The sequence below is a fragment of the Manis javanica genome, chromosome 17, assembly GCF_040802235.1.
Source record: "Manis javanica isolate MJ-LG chromosome 17, MJ_LKY, whole genome shotgun sequence".
Taxonomy (NCBI): Eukaryota; Metazoa; Chordata; class Mammalia; order Pholidota; family Manidae; genus Manis; species Manis javanica.
This window is the reverse complement of record NC_133172.1, coordinates 54,460,930-54,481,871: the sequence shown is the minus strand read 5'-3', so window position 1 is coordinate 54,481,871 and position 20,942 is coordinate 54,460,930. Positions and strand designations below refer to the sequence as shown.

At 39.1% G+C, this 20,942-nt stretch overlaps 1 protein-coding gene across 3 annotated transcripts in view; it reads right to left on the bottom strand.

Annotated features, from left to right (window-relative positions):
• The window catches only part of CNTNAP4 (contactin associated protein family member 4), a 223,157-nt gene that overhangs the window by 137,872 nt on the left and 64,343 nt on the right, over positions 1-20,942 (bottom strand). For all 3 annotated transcript variants that reach the window (XM_073225716.1, XM_073225717.1, XM_017667920.3), the window contains exon 3: positions 16,847-17,040. In XM_073225716.1, the coding sequence (XP_073081817.1) occupies positions 16,847-17,040 (194 nt within the window). The remainder of the gene's footprint in view (positions 1-16,846; positions 17,041-20,942) is intronic.

Below are 20,942 nucleotides of genomic sequence, written 5' to 3'. Positions count from 1 at the left end.
ACACGGTGAACCATCAAAATTCAGTTACCTTCTTCTAAGTTGGATGTCAGCTACTATAACTATTATTCTTATATTATTATAGAATATTGACCACCCTGGGCCTTGTCGTCTGATACTCTCTGTAAATGCACTCTACAACTTTCTCAGAGTTTTCTTCATACCTTACACTTCTTTTCTCTATTGTCTGTTGTCATTTACCTACAATTTCTTTCTCCTAAAACTCTCAGGAAGTTATCAATACTTTCATACTATCTTCCCCAAAATCTATTTCACTGGATGGGCAAATTTTTAAATTTTTAAATTTTAATGAAGGGAAGGAAGCTTTTATTTTTATAACTTGATATGCTCCAAAAGCAGGCAGCCCCCAGAGACATTAACATTGAGGCTACCAAAATGCTTTTGGAGGGATTCCCCAAAGCTAACACTGGCCCCTAGAGTCAAGAGCCTCCCTGTCCTCCTCCACCAGACACACACCAAATCTCTCCCCAGAAGAGACAGAGAGATGTACAGCTCTGTCCATGAGAAGTTACAATAATTCTGACATCATCCTGGTGGGAGGAGAATGCAGGTGACCAGTAACACCTGAGGAATAGCTGGAAAGTGCCCCAAAATTTACTGTGGGATGTCCTGGACCCTGTTTCCCTTCCTTCATAGGCTCAGCACTTTCACCTGGATAACGCTTCTTGGGTGAAAACCATTTAAAAAGATGAACATATGATTTACCTCTACCCCTTACATACATCTGACTAGACCAAACAAGGTGAAGAAAATGGACAGGGTCTACTACCATTTACTTAAATAAAGGGAATGGAAATATATACATATGTTCACATATTGCTTATACTTTTTAAATAAATGGGAGGGTAAATAAGACAATGTTTTTAAATGTTACCTATAATAATCTATAGGGGGTGTGATGAAATTGGGATAGAAGACAGCCTTTTGTGAATATACCTCATTTTTTAGACTTGACCATAAAGTACCATAAACTAACTCTACACCAAAATAAAATAAAATTTAGAAAGCTATTTCTCAAAATCAAAAGTAAAATGAAACAAATGAAATAAACATACTAGGCATAAACACACAGAAAGGAATTATTTTAACGGACTTCAAAACACAGTAATTTGTATTTCCTTACTGTTTTAGAGCCCATCAACAAAAAATAACCTTACACTACTTTCAATAATTTCATTTTGCTAATGAAACTAATTCTATGTACTTAAAGTATTGTATTGTGACTCTAGAACTTATTCTGATAAAACAGTTAAGTGACTGTATTAATATCATTAGAGATCATAATTTCAGTGTAAGAGAAATGAGAAACACATTAAAATTTAAAGAGGTTAATATCGTGCAATACTGAATTTAAACTGCATATATTAGTATGAACTCCAGATACATTTTCTCTGAAGGACAATAGAACTATTTCCTAGTTCTACCAAGAAACTATGACCAACCTAAAACAATATTCAGTTGAGAGTCTCGAAAATATTGTAGAGAATATCAAAAATCACTACATAATTCTGACTTTCTATAGAAAGCATTTGAGTGAATGTCATTAGATAAACAGATGAATATACTCTAGTCAAGGACTCCACACCCTGAGGTCATCAGGGTGTATACCATTATACAGATGTTAAGCATTTCTTTTTAAATATGAATTTAAGCATAGAGAAATCCTTCACATATCATTAACCCAAGCACAGTACAGGAAGTCGAATATTACACATCCATGAATCAATTTAGAGAAAATGAGGACCATCGTGCTGGTCAGAACCAGCTAAGATCGGTCAGTAGTGATTGAAACTGATGTGTGCGCACATAACTACTAAATCAGAAGCAGAATGTCGTTAGCCACTCAAAAGGTAATGTCACAGCTTGGTTAATCTCTCAGTTCCACTGGGAGGAAAAGCATGATTAATAGATTCATCTCACATGAATGATAAAACAGCATCTGAGTAATTAGGGTGTGACCTCTGGCTGCAATGTACAAGGTAGAATGGTAATAATAAGACAAAATTGGTAAGAGGAAAAGTGGCCTATTTTGGAAATGACTCAGCTAGAATCAGAAATGAAAAAAGAGTGAAACTAATGCCAACTTCAAACTCCAAAGAAAGTTTAAATGATAAAATAAGTTTTACCACTTAAATTTTTAATGAGAAGGATAAACAAAATGAGACCCAGCAGAGGAAAACGAGCTACCCTTTAGTGTAGAGAAATAAAGTGTAAAGTCCCTGTTCATTTCACTCTTTTCCAGGATACGCGAACTTCCCTGGGATGCTTTCCAGTCACTTCCAAAAATCATGATCCTCCTGCATTCTCTTATCCTGTTTCCCACATCTTTCTGTGAACTGGAGTGATTTCTTAAGGACCGGAAAGTAGGGTTCAGATTTAATTAGATTCTCAAAAGCTAAGGAACAGTGCAGCGTGAAAGGCATCTGTGATGGTTAATTTCAGGTGTCACCTTGATTGGGCTAAGGGATGACCAGGCTAAGGGTGTGTCAGTGAGAGTGATTCCAGAAGAGAGTAGCCTGTCCCATGAAATCCCCAATCAGCACTCTGGGACTTAAAGTGAAGTCTGCTCACTTTTCTCTAATGCTGTATTTCCATGGAGCAGTAAGTATTTTTACTTACTGACAAGTCTTCTGTCAATTCCATAATGTTTCTTTCTTCCTCATAAAAACAAACCAACAAAAGAAAAGAGAGAGTAACACATTTTTTCTTTTTTTTGAATGCCAAATGGTCACTGTTCTGCCCCTCTCAGCTTGGGTGCCCTCCCAAACTACAGGTCATGCCCTCATATCCGCTGCAGTCTTCTCAGCAACTCGGCCTCAGTACCTTGGGATGACCCATAACGCGTCCTGGACGTAGATGCCTTCCCATGCTCCTCCTTGACACGTCCCTGCCCACACCTTGTCCTTCATCATTTCCTATGACTGAATTGTCTTTGGCATTGTAAACGCTTACTCTACTCTTTGATCCTAGACCACTAGACCTTCCCAGACCCCTCCATCCCCTCCTCCCAGTCTTATTTGCTTCTCAGCCTCAGTAACCCGACTGTTCCTTTGATTCTTTCCATCTCTGTGACTGATTTAGATGCCAAGCTGGCGAGGTCGTGGTACCCAGCCATTTAACCAAACATTATTCTAGATGTTCTGTGAAGGTTTTTTTTAAAGATGAGATCAACACTTAGATCGGTAGATTTTTGAATAAAGCAGATTACTGTCCATAATGTGGGTGGACCTCACCCACTTGGGTGAAGACCTTAGTTGAAAAATGACTGACATCCCTGTAAGAAGAGGGAAACCTGCCAGCAGACTGTTTGGACTTGAACCACAAGTCTTTTGGGGGTCTCCAGCCTGCCAGCCTACCTTGCAGATTTTGGACATGCCAAACCTCCGCAATCACATGAGCCAATCCCTTAAAGTGAACCTGTGTACGTCCTGTTGGTTCCATTTCCCTGACTGACATGGTATTCCATCAGCTTCGCCCCCAACCCCCACCGACTTCACTTCGCCTCACAGTGCCAGCTCTGTGGTACTTTCCTTCCTGTATGCCCTTTTCAGGCCATATGCGTCCTTGTCCCAGTGCCCCACAGCACTAACCCTGTAGACTCCAAAATAAGAAATTACACCCTCTTCCCTGCCCGTGGGCAGTTGCCATGGCTGCAGAAAACCAAGCAACAGTGAACTTCGGTGCTCTGAGTGCGGTCTCCAGCCTGAGCTGGGCTCCTGGTGCCAGACGGAGATTCTGTCCCCACTCAGCACCATTCTCACCTCTCCCTCTTCGTTCTCAGTAAATACAGGACCTTTTTGCACATCAAGGGCCCTCTCTACAGCCTGAAGTTCAAACCCATCTTCACTTTTTTTCTTCTTCTTTCGTAAGATGTCTCTCTTCAAAGCCGACTGTGGTCTGGATCCCCTTGCCCCATCGACCACCCTCTGCAATGGCTTCATTCTCAGCTCTGGACCCTCATGGGCTTCACCATTAGGTTATGATCAAGCTCAAGTCTCTCTACCAGTAAATCCTCTATTGGCCTCTGCATCACTCATCCTGCATCTCCGCTGTCAGTCCATTCCCCTCCTCTCCACAGCCAAACTACTGGGAATAGTAGTTGCCCCTTCCTCTCCCCTCCTTGTCGTGTTTCCTCTTCAAAAACTACTGCATTCAGTTAGGATTTACTCTCACCTTTTTGGCTGAACCACTGATAACCTCAGATCTATTATTAATTTTGCATGACTTTTATGTTTTGTTCTGTTGTCTAATTCTACAAAGATTCCTTCCTCTCTCCTTCCCTTCCGTCCCCCCTTCCCCCCTTCCTGGCCTCTCCCTCCCCCACTTCTCTCTCCCTCCTCCTCCTGCTCACCTTCTTTTGTATTTAACTTCCACACAGATTCTTCAGGCTTTGATTATTGCTATGCCCCTTTCTGCAAAGGAAATAGAAGCAATTCGCCCATGATCACACAGCTTGTAAGTCTGTCTGCATCTGAAGTCTGCATCTGAAGGCATGCATCTGAGTCTGCATCTGAAGGCATGCATCTGAGTCTGCATCTGAAGGCATGCATCTGAGTCTGCATCTGAAGGCATGCAATCTGAGACGGAGATGACACCTTTAACTGCCATCCTCCCGTCTCTTCCCCCCTTTTGCATACTAAAGCTCTGGTAGTTTGAGCTGGACTTGATTTGACATCCCAACTATTCAAGTCACCCTTGGCTCAGACCAGAGAAGCAGGGCCACTGATTGTTTTCACAAAGCCACCGTAGGCATGCATATAGAAATTGAGACAGGGTGCTGATTGTGTTTGCTACACTTGCCCCAGATTATAAGATAAAGTTATGTTTACTCTGTTTCCAACCCAGGATCCAGGTGAGTTTCAATGGAAGAGAACAGAGGATGATTCACAGCAACTTTCCCCAAAGAAGAAGCAAGTCATGGTTCACGGTGCGGCCCAATGTGAAAAGTTGTACAGATTTCCCCGGTGACAAAAGGCTACAATGAGAAGCCCTGTGCAATGTTCAAAGTAGAATGAGATAAAAGGAATATGTCTCATGACTATATCCCTGTTCTAATCGCGCAAAATATAGTTCCTTACTGATGAAAATTTCTTTTTAAAAATTTATGCTATAATCAAGTGTTTACATTATTTGGCTCAAATGGACTAAATACTCAAAGGCTAAGAATTTGAAAATATGAACTGAGGCTAGCCCAAATGAATATTCAATGTTTGTAGGCAATGTATCCAAAGAGTTTGATTTTATGGGAAAAGGGAGACTGGACAGACCAATTTCTTTCTAATCCTGAGAAGTTTCAGTATTTACTGTCATCTTGGGCATGCAGATTTTTAAAAAGAGCGTAAATAGCACAAGAGCTTAATTCATGTATTTATTCCTGCTTAAGGATCGTAACTCTATTTCCAAAGTGACATATTGAATTCTTCCTTTACCTTTTTTTATTTCAAAGTGTAGAGATGGAACCACTACTACCATAATAGCTTTGTAGCTCTTGGGAAAATTGTCTGCAACTCCCCACAAACTTGCTTAAGTAAATACAAGTTTTTTCCTGAAACCGATATTCCCCAGCCCACCCCCAGCTCACGATGACTGTGACATATTGTAATAAAGCCATTGCTCCCTGAGGAGCTCCTTTGCAATTTTTCTTTTCTCTCTTATTGAAAAAGAACCCTATTATTAAGTACTTAAAATGTTCAAGGCTCCAAAAGGAAGACAACCTTTCAATATGAGAGATTAATAATAACAATAAGAAATACAGAATGGGAGATAGGAGTTCAAAGCCAAATAAAAATTTCATTTGCAGAATACAAATCAAATATGATTTCTTTGGAACTGCGTCTCTCTGATTTACAGGCACCGCCCTACAGAATATTTCCTATATAGTCTGTTTCTTTGCTGCCTGTTTCGTCCTTCCACATGCATGGCTGTTCTGCACAAACGTCCTGACACTTGAATCTTTTCTAAACCATGGCTCTTTAAAATCAACCAAAGGTTTTTCTCTGTGAACTGTCCTGAAAGGAGTAAGATTCAGATAAAAACATGAAAAGGAAATCTCAGACAGTACCAACTTAGAGGTGTAACTCCTAAAGGCAACTGGATAAAGCCATATGGATTCTAGTCCGAGTTCTTATGATTTAAGAGTTTCTCCTTTACATATTTATATAAGTATCAGGTGGATGCCCTCTTCTCAGTACATACACAGACCACTGCATTGTAAACCAGCAGACATATCACCAGATTATTGTATTTTGGGTTTGAAGTAAGTCATCACAAAAGCGATTTCTTTTACTGTTTGAGTAAAAGAACAGGGTCTATTATAAGCCACATTAGCAAAAAAGTATGGTGCTTCTATCTCCTAGGAACTCATAGCCTTAATCAAGAAATGGTTATACTTTTTAATACAATATACACAGCTTATTACATATAGTATAGTACACATTTTAGCCAGCAGTATTTGGGTATTTATTTATGTCAAGTGTGTAACTTGGAATAATGGAAAATAAGCAAGTAGAGTGAAAGAGAATTAAAAATACATGAATGAGTTTGGAATTTGATCGATTAAGGCTTTACAAACCACACAAAGTAATCCGGAAAGACTCCTTGGAAATAACACTCTTGCAGATGTCATTAGAAATAAGACCCTGGAGATGAGTTTAGTGAATATTGGGAAAGCAATAAGGCAGGGAACTAGGAAATAAGTGGCTGGAAGGCCCTGAGTCGGAACGGATGAGTTGAAGCATACAGGGCAAGGCGGCCTCAGATAAATGAAGAGCCTGCCTCAGAAGAGAAGGGTGAAATACAAGAAGCCCGGTGAACACCCGAAGAGCAAAGACTATGCCTCTGAGACTGGAGCTGGGGTGCACGAGGAAGCCGTCGGTGACAAGGGCCAGGTTTGGCGTTGGACGGGATCGTCTGGTCTGTCAGTCAAATAAAACACTTCAGTGAAACCCAGTAGCATGCTGGTTTCTGCACACCGAATGCATGTAATAGCCCCATCCAGGGGCAAACAACAAATGTGTATTGATCGACATACATACGCTCCCACCTGGCCTTGTGCAATGCGCCTTGGCATTTACTGCAAAATGTTTGATGAGGAAGAGCAATACTAATCTTTCCCACAGAGAAAACAAACCTATACTTTGAACTACAATACATATTTTGATAAACAACAAAGGATTCTGAATCCATAACTTATTAAAGATAGCATCATTCTACTGCCTCAGAGTAGCTTATGTGTAAAAAATGATCCTAAACCAATGATTTTACCTTCATCATGGATTTCCTTCTTTTCTGTAGACCAAAGTACTGTTCTTGGCTAGCTTTGCACACTTAATATTAGCAGGAGGGAAGACAGCTAAGGGTAAAACTTCACAAATGTGGTACTAGTTAACATGAACTTCAGTGGGAACTTATTATCTTAAATCTCAACTTCCCCAGGATCAAAGTATTATGGATCTACTTTCTTCATGTGGGGAAGCATGCAATTTTACAACTGAAAGGGAGTGAGAGCTCCCTCGGTGAGCACCTGGATTTTACCTGCACCCTCATCGTGTAAATAAAGAACAAGAGGCTCACAGAAATGAGCTGCCCTTGGTAACTTATCACCTTCTTGGGGCTGTACTGCTCATTCGCTTGTTTCACTTAGAAACGTGTATCCCCACTTCCCTGCCCTGCTGAGACACAGGAGGGTTGAGTGATGCGGACTGAGAATTCTGGACTCCAATGTTAGCAAGCTTCCAGCTGGGCACTAGAGAGAGACTGGCAGGTGAAGGAGGGGCCAGGACACGTCTCCCGGCTCTGCTCTGCCTCAGCCAGCTTCTCGGTATCAGTTGAGCTTTTTGCAAGGCTCCCGCTCTCAATGGACACCCCTGCTTCCATAATCCTCTATTAGGCACACTTGCCGTGGTTCTAGCACTAACGGGCCAATGCCAGCCTCTAAGTGCTGGAAGCACAGGATCCTCCAGCTCTCGGCGCTAGAGCATCTTGCTCTTACTAAGTTCAGAGGGGCCTCACTAACTCACATTCGGCTGGTCAGCTTTTCCATCACCCGTAACCAATCTCCTATGATGACTTCACAGATCCAGATGTCCAGAATCACGTCTGTTTTTTCTGACTGGACACAGACTCAGAGATATATTTAGCATCAGAGCCAAGGTGTTTTTCTCTTCTGTCGTAATATGATCAAAGATTAGATAACATGCTGCATGTGAAAGTGCCATGCAACTATTACATAAAAACAAATATGTGCCTTTTAAACTACTACTAAACTTTAAAAAATAATATATGATGCTTCACATTGCAAATACCATAGACTTTATGCTATCAATAAATCTTATAAGATAATGTCATACAATTGGGAAATATCCATAATCTATTTTTCTTAAAAACTTGATAATTGGATTACTTCCTATCCATTCTCCTCTGTTGTCCTTCGTTTCTTTCACTTCCAGATTGCCTTATCCCATTTGAAACTTTATATAAATCTAATCTTTACCTGTGCTTTTAATAAACATATATTCCACCCATGCCCCCATCCCTTCCTCCTCACTCCTTAAGATTCACTCATTAGTATTAAATGACACTTCACTTCAAAATTTTGCGTCAGTTTTGGAGTTCACTCCAGAAATGGTCAATACATTCCACATGATGGGTTTTTGAGGGCCATAAATTACCCCATTGTGTGGAGGCACCATAATTTACTTAAGCAAATGACACGGCTGGTGGCCTGGATCAATATTTTGCCTTTGCTATTACAGACAATATTGCAATGAATATCGTAGCGTAAGTGTTTTGTTTGCTTGTCTTGCGTGTTACACAGTGCAACACAATGAACTCCTAGAGTGTGAGGTGCTTTTTGGTGTAGAGTCTGTATCTGGATGGATTTAAAACATTAGCAGCATTGTTTTGGACTCCCTTCCTTCAATACACTAGAAGCACCCACTAATTTCTAGAGTCTGTGCCTATTTTATTCTCCCACCCACGGAGTTTGAGAGTGCCTTTTTCCCCATTCCCCACCGCAATGTTTTCTGTGTCTTATTTCAGTTCTTCAAAATGTTCATTTCATACACATGATACTTGAACATATAGCACAGGAGATATTTGGCCCAGATTCCTGAGCATCAAAGTCCTGCCCTATCTAGATGTGTGGCCTTGGGAAAACAGCATTATCCCTCAGTTTTCTTATATACAAATGGCATTATCATAGCACCTAACTTCCTGAGCTGTGAAGATAATTTGAGTAAGTATATATAATGCATGTAGAATAGTGTCTGGCCTACAGTAAGTATTTAATAAGCACTCATTCTTCCTATTTTTTAAATGCTTTTCTTTAAAATTAATCTTTAGTTTCTTCTTGTGTTAAACAGTAGTTTCCATAATAGCAGTTTTGATGCAGTAAAAATTTTTAAAGGAAAGTCATTACATTAAATGCACAACTATTAAAGATAAAGATGACATTATTTTGTTATATACAACAACTTGAAAAATTATGTCCTAAATAATATTGTAGTTACAATATTCTCATTTGTTTCAATCTTTTGGGAAGTGTTACCTAACACCTCTTTTAATTGGCATTTCTCCAATATTGACTGAGGTTGAAGACACTTTTACATATTTATATATCATATTTCCCTTTCTAGGAACCACCTGTTTATACGTGGCCTCCTTTTAAAAGAACATCAAACTTTATTTTTTATAATTAATTTTAAAGAATGTTTTGTGCCTGTGTTAATAGAATTTTCTGTGATGATATGTCTTCTGACTGCATTGTCTCATACAGTAATCACTGGCTTACTATAGCTACTGAGCACTTAAAAATGTGGCTGATATGAGTGAGAAACTTGATTTTTCATCTTAATTGAATTTCAGATTTAAATAGCCTTACATAGCTAATGGCTACTATGGAACAGGATCGCTTTAAATATTAAGGAAATTGGGTTTTTCTCATTGGAAGGACAAGTTAACATCTGGTTTATCACTTTTTCTATGCAGGCTTGATCTTCAGCCAAATCCTTCCTGCGGTGTATACCCAGGGAACGTACAGGAGATACTGGATCTACGACGGATGCGCATCCTGCTGTTGTCGCGTACTGAGCAAAGAATCTGTATTTGATTGTCAAATATCAATGGGTCCCATACCTTGCAGCAACTTGGAAACACCTGGTACTGTTTTTTAAATCCCAATACCTGGGTTCTCACCCGCTAATATTATTTCATCTGTATGGGCATCAGAATTTGAATGTACAGTAAGATTTGGGAACCACAGGCATAGTCTATGTTCAGTAACCTGGGACTGAGAGCAAGGGGCACACTGCGCAACAGGGTTGCCAAGTGTCTCCAAGGAGTCAGAACATCAGCAAGGCACAGAAGCGGGACGCCCCGGGAGCCAGTGGCTTCCCCACCTGTCGTGATTGCACCCACTCAGCCTGTCCGTGGTGACCATGTTTACCCCAAAGTGCGTTGTTGGGGCCTTTAGAAGGCGTTCGGCATACCTGAGCATCCATCAAGTCATTGCTCTGCCTGCAGGGCTCCTGTCTTCTATCCTTTTCTAAATCTAAGTAAATGTGCAGGTAATGAAGTCTATTCAGTCATCGTCGGTCTGAGTATTAGCTTCACCAGGTCCACTGCTGCTGGAGGAGCCTATCATACTGGACGTTGCTAACATATAGGCTGAAAATATTTTCCAGTGTATATGCTTTCTTTTCATGTTGTTAATGCGATTTATTTTTTTTTCATGCAGCTTTCTAAATGTTACCTAATTTTTCATCTTTTTCCCCATGGCATCTGGGTTTGGCACTCTTGCTTAGAAAGCCATGGCCCTTCCAAAATTATTGTCCAGTGTTTTCTTTTAATACTTTTTTCTGTCTGTATTGTTTTTAAGTATTCAATTCACCTGGAATTTATTTTGATATAAAGGTGTTATTTACTTTGCTATAAGATATAGTTTAGCAAGTTCCATCCTGACTACTTTACATTTCCTCACATATTTTCAATGCTACATCTATTTTAAGCCAATCCTTAAATGCATCTGGACTTAGTAATGGATGTCCTATTTCATTCTTCCACTGTGTTTTAATGTGCCAATATCATCATGTTTTAATTAACCCAGATACATAAAATCTTGCTAATATACAGATTCTCCTTACTACTGTTACTTGTGCTAATTTTCTATTCTCATATACATTTTTTATATATGAAATTCAGAATTATTTCATTTTTATGGGTTACTTTAGGTAGAATTTTTAAAGGACAGAACTGCTTCCACCAGAGAACTCCAAATGTAGCCTCCTGGGCTGGGGGATGAGAAAAGCCAGTAGACATTTATGACATCATATCACAGCAATGACGAGAGGGAATGGAGAAAAGGGGCTGATGTTGTCACTGAACTGCCACATGGCAGAATGCGAGATGCAAGTTGGGAAGTGTGTTTAAAACTTGTTATTCTCTGGTTCATGCGTTGAGGATGATCCTGAATGTGGGTGAGCACTGTGCAGAGGGCACCAAATCAAATCTACTAACTTGAATCACTCTTCATATAATTTTTATTTTACTTGCTTAGAAACATCAATTTGAAGAGTGTGAAGCAACATCACCATTTATTTTATATCGCTGTGTAAGTGTACGTACAGTTCACAGGAGTACATATTTATTGTATATTACATATGTAAAGTTCCAATATATGTGTGCCCAAAGGAATTCATGAGAAGGGACGGACACAACATGTTACAGAATGGGCACAGAGGCAGTGAGGTCAAAGAAACCACACTACTTGATAGAGGAGGAGCTTAGCAAAGGAACTGTTCTGATTCATGACCGATGGCACATTAAAAACCCAAATGCCGCCACATTTAACTATGCATGACTAGGTTAATCATTTTCAAAAGAGTGAAGAACTCACAGTTAATAGAAATATAAACAGGAGATTTTGCAAGGATACAGACTAAAAATGTAGACTTCCATTAAAAATGTCTTTTTGGCTCTCAAGGAGAGGCAGTCTTGAAGACAGAAGCAGCTAAAAGCATTCTCTTGATTTCTGCCCAAGTACTGAGGCAAGTATCGCCATGCATTAAACCTCAATAATTTGACATGTTGACATACATGACATTGGTACTGCTGTACATTATATCACCACAGATGATTTCTGCAGGCGTAGGTCCCTGGGATAAGGACTGAACAGAAGGGAAGGGCTAGGAAAGACATGCCTAGCAAGGTGGGGAGTCCACCAAGCTTACAGCATACCTCCCACTCCGATTTCTGCCTCAGGTTTTCTTTCACACTCCCCAGCCACTTATTCATTTGACTTGAAACAATACATGGTAAAATCTTTGCAAGTAGTGTTTCTGCCCTGTCTGGCTTAGAGAATTGACAACTCAATCATTCACAGTGATAAAAATGGCATGAATGGCTTGTGACAGGTGATACAGCCCTTAATTGACTATAATGCCACAGGGGCCCTGGGTTTCTCACCAGCCAAACCCAGAACTGTGACATTAAACACATCTAATTAAAAAAACAAAAGCAGTTATACTAACTTTAGAAATATGGTAAAGGATTTTTCCTGTTTGAAAAATCTTGGAATTTTTCATGAAATTCATTAAAAAAAACATAAACTATCCTTGTATATAACAATTATATTTACTTAAATATCCTTTCATGGGCACCATACCTCTCCTTGCCCTTACAATCTGCAGTATGAAAGAATGTTGGGCATTCAGATTCATGTATCAGAGACAAGTTGGATAATTGAGCTGTAAAGTTCCTGCACAGGATGATTTACTTAAAAGTAATTCCTAAGATTTTAGTTTCAAGATGTTTCAGCAATTGTTCTTAGATGAGTGAAAATTATACCTTACATTTACTTTTTCAATCACTTACAATAAACTGGCTGAAAACTCTTTTGATTGTAGATGTTGTTGAGGGCTTTTATCTTCAATTCAAGAGGAACAATTTTAGTGGCTTGCATTTTCTAATTTTTTTGTAAAATATTTACATGTCATCTAGTACAGTACTTTGTATAAATTACATTTATGGGTACTGGACTATAAATTTTATTTGAAAGAAATGTTTTAACATGTAATTTCTTAAAATATCATCAATCTGTCAAGTTTACAGTTCTATTAAACATATGCACGACCTGTTCAGATAATAAATAAAACATTTAGTCTTTCTCAAGATAATTTGTAAGAAGCAGCAGGACATTTTATTAATTCTTTCAGGTAGATAGAAGTCATTGTTCTCTCCAGAGTTTGAACAATGGGGATCAAATGAGGGGAGGATGAGGTTCTTTATGGCAGTATTTCAATCCATGTTGATGGGTTTCATTTTATTTGTTTCTAAACTCGTAACAATTGACTTTTCTTCCTTTTTCCATCACACACTTGCATAATGCCTTATGTTTCTTAACTCTCTTTCACAGATTTATTTGTATCATCTAGAATGGAATGTGAAGCTCTTAAAGCAAATTGGCATGTTTTGTATAATTTGTATACATCCCATAATATGAAGAAAAACTAGGCAAAAAAAAATACCAAAAAAAGAAGAAGTTAGAAATACATATTTGTAAAATGTGACAGAGGTTTAAATTCCTTACTACATACATCAATTAAAAATTGTTCTTTGGCTAAAAAAAATCAAATTGAAGAGACCTGTGTTATTTCCAGGTGAAAATGTCAGAAACCAGGGTAAAATTCACCACGTTTCATTGTTGCTGCTTTGGCAACTGTAGATTCACAGAAAGGGCACATCTCTCAGAGTGGGATCTGAGCAACTGAGTAGAAGAGAACTTTGCAGCCTACCTGGGATGAACAGGTAGCATGAGTGTGTATGTAGGTCTGTGTGTGTGTGTATGTGTACCAGTGACTGCAGGGAGGTTTGGATTTTGGGGTTCTCTTATATACACCATAACATCACCTATTTTATGTGGTCACGGCACCAAGTCTTAATGTTGATCTTAACATTTAAAGTTATCCATCAACTTTATGTGGGTAAAATTGCAGTATTTCCAAAATCTCTCACGTGGCCTTAGTGCATCTCCATACCAATAGGCATTTCCAAGAGATGGAGAGAAGTGGTCCATCTCCATATCAACAGGTGACTACAAGGGTGGAGGGAGCAAGGGTGTATCTGGACTGGAGAGGTTTGGTGGGGCCCCCTTTTGCAGCCAGGTTGCAAGAGACATGGGAGAGCAGAAATGGACAACTACTTGTTGGCAACAAATGGGTTTCTCCCACTTGATTTCTCCCTTTGACTGATTTCGGCTTCAAAGGTAATTTGTCCCAGGCTGGGAACTTATTTCCCCCTGGAATTACACTTTACCATATCGAAGAGTATTGTCTAGACTATTCTGAACTTGACGGTCTATTCTGATCAGAAGTCCCCTTGTTATTACATAAAAAACTATTTCTGGATAACTTTAATATGTATGCTTTTGTTCACACTTTTCCAACTTCATGGAACAGCTTCTTAATTCTTACATATCTAAGTTATAATGTTTTTTGCAGTACCCACATAAGCCTTACTTTTTTGACAAATTCAGTCTACAGTGATATCCATATTCTGTCAATTTTCAAATCTCTAGTAGTCTGTACCCCATATTTCCACACTCCTCTGAATCACTCTGGTTTTTCTAATGTGCTTTATCTTTTTGATGACATCAACATGAACTCTTTTAATACCTCCCAGAATTTTGTACAAAGTTAGGAACAAATTAGCAGATTAATGTATTCGAATCCATTCATTCATTCATTCATTCATTCATTGAATTTTTTCACTAATTCACTCAATGTCATGTGCCACATTGGGTGTTACCCAATGCTGGAAATGCAAACATGAAAAACATAAACCTTTTTCATAAAAAAGCTCAAGATTTAGAGGGGAGAGAGAAAGGAAACATTCTAACTCTAAGTATATTAAACAGGTACAACATAAATGCACCAAAAGACAGAGCTGATGGGGGAAGAAGTGAATCACTGTAAGCAATCATAAAACTAACCTACATGAAAGTGCATTTCTGTTATTCATTCATTCCCTCTTTCATTTATTCAACAAACATTTAGTATTTGCCTGTACCATGTCAGGTACTGTTAAGGTCTGAGGATGTTGAGATGAAAGGTTGTAAGGTACAGCCTCTATTTTGAAGGTATTCACACTCAAGAAGAAAAGACAGAGAATAAACCAACAAATCCCAGCAGAGTCAAAAAATATTATTACCTTGACAGGAAATCACAATCGATACCATTTGTCTTTACACTGACTTGTTAGGATTAATTAAGAATATCTTTCATGCCACTATTTCCCCAACTATCTCACGTTTAATAAGAGTAAACAAGAAAGGCAAAGGGCACTATCTAGGTCTGGCTTTCCCCAAGTTTGATTAACAGACACACAATTCATTTTCACGGTTGACCTATCATTTTAAAAGTGTCAAAAACACACATTTTACTTAACACAAAGCAGCTAAATTTTAGCATGAATTAGCCACTACTTGACCTAGTTTAAAATCTAATGCTTATTTTTTAAAAAAAGTAAAAGATAATCTAAATACCTAGTTAAATAAATACCTCATTAAGCTTTGATTGTTATTGGTTCATAATTACTGTTTACTTTATCCCTAGTTTGAATGGTTTTCATGGATTTAGTTCAATCATAATGTCCAATTTTTCTCACTCTTGCACACAACTTCAACTTGCTCTGGATTTTAAGGCAGCTTTTCTTAAAAGTGCATATAGGCAACTTCTTCCAGCCCAACCGTTGTTCACTCTAGAGAATAAACAGATCTTCTTCTCAATTCAATTTACATCATAAACATGCACTGAATGGCCACCAAGTGGTTTAGAGATACAAAGGTGAGTAAATCACAGTCCATTTCTTCAATGAATTTATAATGTACAATGGAGTTCTTAGAAGTTTCAAAAGAGAGGCAATTGACTGATCAAAGAAAATTATCATTATGTGCCCAAACAGGGCTCCAAATTATCTGTGCTAAGAATGATGCCTCATTAAGTTACTCATTTTCTCTGGTTACAGCAGCTCAGCCAGAGGAAAATTTAAAAAAAAAAAAAAAAAAGTACTTCTTTGCTTGCAGTGTGTTGTCCCTGGCCCACATAAGACCCAAACCAATACATACTTTCTGTGCTAACAAAGCAGTCCTTTCCTCACCATCAAGCAAACTTCCCTTCGCGTCCTTCCTCCACAGGTGTTTATATACAGTCAGTCAACTACAAATACCACCCACTTAATTATAAACTGCCTCCTCGTCAGTCTCTCATTGTGCACCTGTCCACAACACACAGCATTCTACACAAAAACTTTAAAAAGACTAGAGAATGGTTTATACATAAATCACATTTATGTATATGTACACATACTCTAGGTATTATATATAAATACTCTTAAGTATTATACATAAAAATCTCCATATACTACAAAGGGAGCTATCAGAAGTCTCAGAATCATCAGAAGAAATAAAAGGAAGAAATTATCTTGACCCATCTTAAATAAAGACCACAAAAAACCACTGTTATTGAACAAAACTTAAAATCTTTCATACAGGTGTTGCTTATTTCTTGGACTTCCCCACTATTTAGTGGACTAAGATTTTTTTCAATTTCTGAGGACTCTAAAAGAAATTTAGCTTTAGCATTTTCATAAATTATACCATGAATTGTATTAGAAAATGAACATGAACATTTTTTCTCAAAAAATGTTTTGTAACTCTGAAGATTCTGTTTCTCAGTTTAGCTCACTTTTAAGCTAAGTAAGTCCATGAACAACATGCAGGATGACTGCACTTCTTTCCCTGAGAGGCTACGTGTTATTCTGTTAAGAAACATACCCAGATGCTGTCCTCTTGTCGATATTGCTTCCAGTTCCTGCCACTGTCACTGGACATCAGCAGGTAGCTGGTCACCCAGTCGGAACTCCCATATCCGCCTTGGGTGGCCACAGCGGCGACCTCCATTCTCTCCCCAAGGTCTATCTGCAACCACTGGTATTTGTTCGACACAAGTGGAGACCAGCCACCAGCTCCTTTTGTGAAAACAAAAACAGGAGAAAATTGGCAAAGAATTAGTAAAAAAAAAAAAAAATCGGTTAGTGGACTAGAAATGCCAATAAGACTGTATTCCTCTCTGGTACTTAAGAAAGTCAAATTTCCAAAGTATGAAACAGCACATAATTGTAGAAAAACATAGAAAAACAAGAATTCGGTGTAAATAGATGGCGCCTCTGTTAATTACATTCGTTTCTAGGTGTTACAACTTCCTGACACTGGTGAGAACTAAGGGTCTCGCTGAATGTTTATAAAGTGCTTAATTCGACACAGGGAACATTCATGGTCAACGTGGAACTAGTCTGCTGCTGGCCCACACCCATGATCGGGCAACGACTCGGGCTTCAGTCATTGTTCACGCTCGGCCGACTAGACAACCACCTTTGATGTCTGACCATGTTTAGCTTCCTTAGAGGAGGAAGTGCAGCATCAGACCTGAGAGTACAAAGACCGTCAAGGAATAGTCCCTCCTCTCGCTCTGTTTACAGACTCACAGGAGGAATAGACATTGAAAGCATGTTTGAAACACAAAATGTTAATGGAGAGGCAGATGCAGGGAACGATAATACAAGAAACGATCGAGAGTTCTGTCCAGCGGCAGGTTGGAGCAGGCTTGCAACCGTGCGTGAGAGATGATTAAATGTTCAAGAATTTTACGAATTTATTGGTAAATACAGCCATCTTTGCAATTGGCTATAGTAGGAGTATTTAAATCAAGGAAATTGGCAAACTCTACAAATCAGCACGCACCCCCACCCTACCCAATCCCACATCGGCGATTCTATCCGATCTGGTGGTGGGGAGGGTGGGTGAATGGATGGGGAAGGGGAGAGTCCAGGAAAAGATCACAGAGTAAGTTGCCCTTGAGCACTCAGAAGTGAAAAATAGGAGCCTGTTGTACCCTCAAGGAAGTATGGCCACAGCAGAATTTACTTTTTCCTTTATCCAAAGCCCACCAGAATATTATAAATGTGACTACTATGTGTCTTATAAAGATGTTTCATTCTTCCAGTTTAATATAATAATGCCTTATTTGGGGAATTTACTTAAATTAATACTGACTTTGCTGATTGCATAATATACAATCTTACATTATAAAAGTCATGAAATAGGGTTTAACAAATTCTTGAATCCATAATTATCTAATATTCAATATCTATTAAAATGCATCATCTAGGGAGGGAGAAGGGGATTGAGGGGTATTATGTTTAGTGCACATGGTGTGGGGGTCACGGGGAGAACAGTGTAGCACAGGGAAGGCACATAGTGGTTGATCTGTGGCATCTTATTACACTGATGGACAGTGACTGCACTGGGGTGTGGGTGGGGACTTGATAATATGGGTAAATGTAGTAACCACATTATTTCTTCATGTGAAACCTTCAGAAGAGTGTATATCAATAGTACCTTAATAAAAAATAAATACAAAAATGCAACATCTATTACATAACACCCCAAATAAGAATATTAGCACATGTCTCCTTCCCCCATTCTTTGGCTACCCACCTTGAGGCTTTGATAAAAAAGTCTGACATTTTAGATACAGAGTATCATTAATTTATATGCAGTTTTTATTCAAGCACTATTCTTGACATCTGTGCCCTGTTTCATAAAACCTTGAGCACAAGCCTCGTGCAAAGAGATACCCAATAAATTGTTGCTATTATGGTACAGCACATATCATTGTAAAACCTACAGGGACACATCTGTGTTAACAACTGTTTTATAAGATTTAAAACTCTTTTGATGGCAGACACAACACAATGACACTCTGAGAGATGAAAAGAACTATTTTACAGCTCCGAAGAAAAGACTGCCAGACAGGGCCAGACAGGGAGATGGACCCACAGAAAAAGTGTCAGCCTGGAGCCGTAGGGGCAGCTTATGGATCGCAAGTGGGGTGGGGTTGGCAAGGTTTTGTGGGCTCCTTGCATTCTGGCTAATTTGAAGGGGCACTAGGGCATAGGCTGTCCCTAGTCTGGTACCAGGCCCCAGGGCAATTGGGCTGCTGTATACTGGCTGTAGAGGGTATAAGTCCAGTAAAGGTTGGACTATAGATATAATCAGCTTCTCAAAACTGAGTCAAGATAGCATTTTTAAAAAGTTTTATTATAGCAATATCCTCTCTTTACAGTATAACAGGAACTCCTGGTTATATCAGGGGATGATTCCTAAGATTACTTACTATATTGTCTTCAGAATTGAATACTTTTTTTCAAATTTCCTCCTTTCTTGGAGTGAATCATCACTCAAAAGTGTCTTCCCCTCCCTACATCAAAAGTACAATGTTCTCCTTTTTCTGATCCAAAATATTTATACATACTACAATTTTTGTCGGTGTGTTTTACACTGACAAAGAACCTGTGGTTTTGGCCAATTACTTGGAAAGGTGGAGTTCTCTTGGTCACCAATACCATCTCCCATGTTTAGGTTAGAGTAGGATATTCTCATATTTTAAGCAATGGGCCTTGGCTGCGTTTGGGGTGTCTGGTGTCACTGATCTAGCATGGCTCTGCGGTCCACAAGGGGCACCTCCTACTCTCGCAGTCTGTTTTCTATATGAATTTGTTCTCGAATGATCTGCCACAAATAACTCAGGGAATTCTTGAACCCTCTATGGGAACTATTCTCACGGCATTATTTTTAAAGCTTAGCTAATTCTTTTTCCATCTTTCATTTCTCAAGATGTAATGAAATTCCACCCTACCTTTTCCGCTTATTTTACTCTAGTTTAACTTAATATTTATTGAGCAAGTGAGTATTTTACGTCAGACACTGTGTGAGGCCAGTGTCATTTAGTTTTCAAAGCAACCGATTGAGTAGACGATATATCATATGCAGAGAATCTGCACATCTTGCCCACATCTGCAGAGCATCTTAACTAGGACAAAAGGGTGCCTCCCATATTTTAAGATGCATAAAGGGAATTGATAGTTTCCAATGGATATGGAAAAGATGGTGCTAACAGGGGTAGGAGAACCTTGGGATTCAGCCACCAGGCAGGATGTCAACTTCCCCCACCTGAGTTAACAAAAGACCATGTCTTTGAAGTATGGACACTTGGTAGGAGTGGTGAATGGGCAACTATTTCCCTGTTCTGTCTTATCTAACATTACGATGGTGCCACAGGGCCTACCAAGAGTTCAGAAGTTGAAAGCCTTCTGGGGTCTGATGCTAACCAAGCATCCTCAGCCCTCTTACTGCTACAACTGCTTATCTCTCTGTATTTTTGTCTTTTATTTTTTTAATACAAAAGTTGAAAGAGTGCATGAAGTGACCCCAGCCAGCCATCACCGTAACCTGACATTTCAACATTTGGAATTTTATCTGTATCTGCTTATAGCACTGAGAAAATGCTGGTTATTTTGCTTCTTGCCCTTTCTAGTTAATTTTAATGGTCTAAAGTTAGTAATGAGGATACCTTTTTTAATATAGAACTTCATAGTAATTGTCTGACATCCTGACACTCTTCTATAGACCAGTACTTAAAAAAGAGAACACAAGAGAGAAACACAGTGAGGAAAAAAGAATCAGCATGATTCCGGTGGGCTGAAATTGGATCGTCAATTCTCATCAGGAGCAAAGGAGCCTCTCGCTGACCGCTCCCTCCGCCCCACATCACTCACCGTTAAGGCTGCACTAACCTGACTTGCAACATTTGCAGTTAATTGACCTTGAATGTCTCAATTACTCACCTGTGGTGAAAAGGCACTCCTGATATGCAAATTAAGCCATATCATTAAGGAGGTGCACCAATAAAGTAATGGAAATTCAGATGATCCTAGGCTTTACCAAGTTAAGTTGGCCACAGGGAATCCAGAGATTCCCCACTGGGTTTAAAGCTGTGCAGCTCTGCAGATGCACATGGTATGAGGGTGTG